The following is a 5,231-nucleotide window of genomic DNA, read 5'->3' on the forward strand; positions in this document are numbered from 1 at the left end:
CGCGTTTTCTGTTTTTTCTTTTCTTTCGCGAGAGTCACGGTTTTACTTCCGCGAGAGGCACGGTTGTGCTTTCGTGAGAGTCACGGCCGTGCCTCTCAGAAAGGGAAAAACAAAACACGTTTTCTGTTTTTTTTCTTTCGCGAGAGTCACGGTTTTGCTTCCGCGAGAGGCACGGTTGTGCTTTTGCGAGAGTCACGGCCGTGCCTCTCGGAAAGGGAAAAAAATACGCGTTTTCTATTTTTTTTTCTTTCGCGAGAGTCACGGTTTTGCTTTTGCCAGAGGCACGGTTGTGCTTTCGCGAGAGTCACGGGCGTGCCTCTTTCGGAAAGGGAAAAAAACGTGTTTTTTCTTTTTTTTTCTTTTCACGAGAGTCACGGTTTTGATTCCACGAGAGGCACGGTTGTGATTTCGCGAGAGGCACGGGCGTGCCTCTTTCGGATAGGGAAAAAACCGTGCTCCCGGTTTGGTTTTTTCGTCCAGTTTTTTTCGTGAATTTTTTTCCGTCAAAACCTATCAACATGGGATCTAGTTTTAAAGATCTCGACGCGAGGAATCCAATGGTGAAAACGGTTTGAGGTTTGGACGCACGGTTTAAGAGATAAAACGTTTTGAATAAACGAATCTACGAAAAAAGGGAAAACTCACACGTTGCGACAAGTGGCGCGCTGCATGTGCGCCACTTGTCATGACTTGGGAAGATGGAGTGTTCTTTGCAACGAGTATTCCTTAATTAGTGATTTCAGCAAACGACTTGGAATAGATTAATTCTAGACAGGCCATGAAATCCTTATGGACATGGGCCGCGAAATGGGCCGTCAAGCGATACGATTTACATTTCTTTCCTGCTGAAATCACTCCGTTTGCACGTAGAGAGATCTGAAAATTGAGATACTAGGAGGGTGCTTGGATTCAAGGGACTTATTTTAGTCTGACTAAAAATAGTCTCTTTAAGAGGCTAAAGTTCCAAGCACCCCTGACTAAAGAGGGGCTAAAACTAGTCTTGAGACTAAAAATTTTTAGTCAGGGGCACCCCTACTAAAATATGGATTAGTCCTCTCTCTCCTCATTTAACTCCTCTCCTTTAACACAGGCGAGTTCTGGATTGGAGGGTTTGGAGGATAATACATGCTCATTAATTTGATTTTAGTATTTGGATCCAAGCATGGGTGAGGCTAGCAAGTTTTAGTCTCACTACTTTTAGTCATGAGACTAAAACGTATCCAAGCACACTCCAGTGTCTCAATTTTGTACTAACTTTAGTACAAAGTTATATTAAAGTTAAGACAATTATTTTGGGACGGAAGGAGTACATAACTAAGTTAAACAAATCGTCAAAGAAGCTGCACTGTGATTTATATGATTTCTTATGCATCCTTGCCACAGTAAGTAAATATATATCATATTCTTTAAATTGGGTTACGCGATTCCTACAAAAGAAGGGTAAAAAGGAGTTTCCACATTCGCTCTAAGGAACAAACATGCATGATCTGATTAATTACTTTCTAGATGGGAAGAGGAGTTTATGCAGCTTGGTAGGGGCATACGCCAACAAAAAGACTGCAGCAAATTAAAATACAGGTTTCAATTTTTTCTCATTGTATACAACACCCCGCTATTTTCAAAAGGGAGTGTACACAAAACTTTACGAACTTTAGAGCTGGAACTGCTGTCCTTTGCTCTTGTATTTACCACTTGTCAGTTTTGAAATTTTAAATGGATAGAGATAAGATTTACTGTAGTTATTATCTGCTCCATATTTGGCCCATTCCAAACCTTAGGTCCAATATCATTGACTAGGACAAGGACCAAATTACATGACTTGTATACATATCCTACAAGAGAAGTGGCATACTGAAAAAAAAGGAATTTGCTTTCGCCATTTTCGTAAAATGTATTAACTGATTAAGCAAAAGGATACAAGAAATCTACATATCCTATAAGAGAAGTGGCATACCGAAAGGTTGATGGTTAATTTATGGATCTTACCATATTACTTCTGCACAGTCAATCGATCATATAAAACATTACCACACGCCCACTGGACAATTTCTATTTTTCCACAATATGAATAGATTAAAGTCCAGCCCAGATCATGTCCTCTCAGTCAATGTCTAAAACTGCACAAACCAGACTGTGTCAGTGGAGAAGAGAGGTGATTTCTGCTCGCTGTTCAGTAAGCGTCTTGCAGCTTCTGTTGCTGAGGATAATGTCCGCAAATTCCGTCCGGAGGACCTCAACCTCAGAATCATCTGTTTCCTCCAGTTCTGGAGAAGAAAGGCACATATTACATAAATCATCTACAGAGCTAGTCCGATGACATTCTTTTGGGCCATTCAAGCCAGTTCTTTCAGTGGTGTTTGCAAAAATTTCCTTGATAGCATTGCACCAAATTGGTTGAGCTGCCTCAAGAAATCTAAAAAATGCCAAGACCGGAAGATCAACACTTCCTATATCAGGTTCTTCCTTGTCATCTCTTCCATGGTAATCTGATCCACCAAGCTTCAGAAGCTCATAAGTATCAGCCAGATCACTCAATCCTGTTTTAGAAATATTCAGCAGTTAATTGCATTGAAGTTCAGATACATTAGACATTTTCTTCTCAACAAAGGGATACAATAGACATGTACGTTAGATGCATCATTAGTATCTGCATAAATTGGCAACATGAAGTATCACTTGTTATGACTGCAAAGTGATCATGCTGTTCATACCAGATAGCTTCCCATCGCTTCGATAGACCTCAATAGCATGCAGACCAGCAGCTTTCAAATCCTTTATCACAGGAGCAGGATTTTTCAATGCCCACGGATGAGCCAAAACAGCTATGCCCCCGGTTCTACATATTAGCTGCACAACAGATTCCCCAGCTGGCTCACTACCACTACAATGAACAGCAGAAATCCACATCAGTACATAGTAACTACTCTGCATCTGGTGCAAAATGAAGCAAAAAACATGCATGACCATGATCCAAAATGTATACTTACATAGCATAAGCGGGCCCTCCATCGTACAAGTACCTGCTGAAAGCTTGCCTAAGATTATCAACATATCCAGCTTCAACCATGGCACGCGCCACGTGGACCCGCCCTGGAGCCACTCCATTCCCTGCTATATTAGACACATCTTCAAAGTTCAATGCCATGCCGAGGCTCCTAAGTTTCGATAGCATCTCCTTGGCACGTGTATAGCGGCCCTCCCTGATGCTAGATAGAACCTTCTCCAGTTCCTGAGATTTAGCAGGCCCCCAACTACCGAAGTATGCAAGAACATGAACAGGTTCATTGGCTCCTGATCCATTACTTTCAGAACAATTAACAACTTTGAGAATTAACCACTTCTGTGCGATCAAAACATGTTACAAATTTTAGGGTGGAGAAGAGAGTTACCTAGGTGAATAAACGGCGCTTATCTCAACAGCAGGAATGATCCTGATGGAAAATTCCTTTGCAGTCTCCATCGCCTCCGCAACACCCGCCATGGTGTCATGATCAGTCAGTGCGAGCACTTTCACCTGTGCTGGTCACCAGGTAACAGAGTTAGCCTAGGAATGTGCTAGGCATTTGCATTCAGAAACAGCGAATAAACAGATGATTGTTGATGCAGAAAGCCACTCCTTGATTGATTTCTGGCAGGTGGTTATCCCAATGCAGTTCATTATACTATATGGCATGGAAATAGCCATGTGGCCCTTTTATAGAAGTAACACGAAAAGAAAATACTCCCTCCGTTCCTTTTTACAGCGCATACAAGATTTGTTTGAAGTCAAACCATGCAATATGTGACCAAAATTATATATATTAAAAGTATCAACATCCGCCGTACGAAAGTTATATAGTACTCCCTCCGCCCCGAATTACTTGTCGCAGACATCCATTTCTGCGACACGTAATTCAGGACGGAGGGAGTACTCTCTAAGTTATACAATGACAATTAATATGAATCCGAGGAAGTATGATTTTCTTGATGCATCTAATGATATTGATTAAATATTGTGAATGTTGATATTTCTTTTTTATAAAGTTGGTCAAACTTTACAAAGTTTGACTTCAATAAACTTTATATGCAGGCTTAAAAAACAGAGAGTGCCACATCAAAGCGCAGCTAGACTAACACAAGTAGTAGCGGAGGTGTTTAGCAGCGAACGAGGATGAGATCGAACATGTCATCGGCTATTACTAGGGAACTGAAGAACTTTGCATTTACGCTTGTAAAAAGATGGAGGCATGTCGTAGTTGTTTCGTCGCGAACGTCTCTGCAGTTGGTGACAGGCGGGAAAGAAGGCTTACCCCGTTGCGGTGCGCGCGCTCCACGAGCGCCGCGGGCGAGAGCGAGCCGTCGCTGCGCGCCGAGTGCGCATGCAGTTCCACCGCCACGCGCGGCCGCCGCCTTCCCGCCGGCAACAGGTGCCCACCACAGTCCGCCGCATCGTCGTCGCCCGCCTCGCCGCGGCGGGCCCAGAGGAGCACGGACCTCAGCGCGGCCAGCTCCTCCTCGCTCGGCGCCCTCCGCCGCTTCTTCTTCTTCTTCTTCTTGTTCCTGGCCCGCGCCTTCTTCTGCTGCTCCCGATCGTCTGCGTCCGGTGGCGTGGCATTGGCCGCTGCAGAGGCGGCCATGACCATCTCCTCCTCCTCGGTCGTAGCGGCGGGGCGCGTCGTCGTCATGTGACCCGTCGCAAGCTAGCTGCAGGCTGTGGGCGTGCGCAGCGCAGTAAAAAGGGGTAGGGCGTGGGAAAGGCGTCGGCAGGGGCTTTTAAGACGAGCGGTCGCCCATCAGCGACAGGACAGGGAAGAAGTGTCTGCTGAGGCGCGCTCTCGGGAGGAGGGGCCGCCGCGCGCTCGTGTCGTGTGCCGGTCGTCTCGGCCCCTGCACCGCCCATCACCCTGCTCTGTGGATCATCGATGCTGCGCCTGTGCAATCCTTTTTCTTTTATCTAACGCCCTGGTTTTTTAGGGACTAAGGGCATCTCCAACGCCGACCTATAAACCTTCCGGACCAAAACGCGGAAGCCATTCGATCAGAAGGTGCTTCAGGAATCTGCCATTCTCCAACTCATTAGGCAGGACATCCTACAGCCGGCCCTTTCTGTCCATTGGCTTTCAGATGTGGAAAACAGCCCAGAACCCGAACCTGATTGATTTTCTCTTTTCCGAACCTGGTGGAGGGCACCTAAAAACCTGGTCTGTAATCTGACATTTGTAGCACTTTTTCACTCCTCCTTAATATATCGG

General features: G+C 45.2%; 1 protein-coding gene across 1 annotated transcript; it reads right to left on the reverse strand.

Moving 5' to 3' along the window:
- Nucleotides 1–1,457: 1,457 nt before the first annotated feature.
- Nucleotides 1,458–4,787, reverse strand: LOC123141794 (3',5'-nucleoside bisphosphate phosphatase). The gene is made up of 5 exons (XM_044560869.1): nt 4,290–4,787; nt 3,390–3,514; nt 2,988–3,302; nt 2,712–2,881; nt 1,458–2,537 (listed from the first exon to the last, which is right to left on the reverse strand). The coding sequence occupies exons 1-5, from the start codon at nt 4,662–4,664 to the stop codon at nt 2,137–2,139; spliced, it is 1,386 nt and encodes a 461-aa protein (XP_044416804.1). The 5' UTR covers nt 4,665–4,787; the 3' UTR covers nt 1,458–2,136.
- Between the last annotated feature and the right edge of the window lie 444 nt (nt 4,788–5,231).

The sequence above is a fragment of the Triticum aestivum genome, chromosome 6D (assembly GCF_018294505.1).
Source record: "Triticum aestivum cultivar Chinese Spring chromosome 6D, IWGSC CS RefSeq v2.1, whole genome shotgun sequence".
In the NCBI taxonomy this organism is placed as follows: Eukaryota; Viridiplantae; Streptophyta; class Magnoliopsida; order Poales; family Poaceae; genus Triticum; species Triticum aestivum.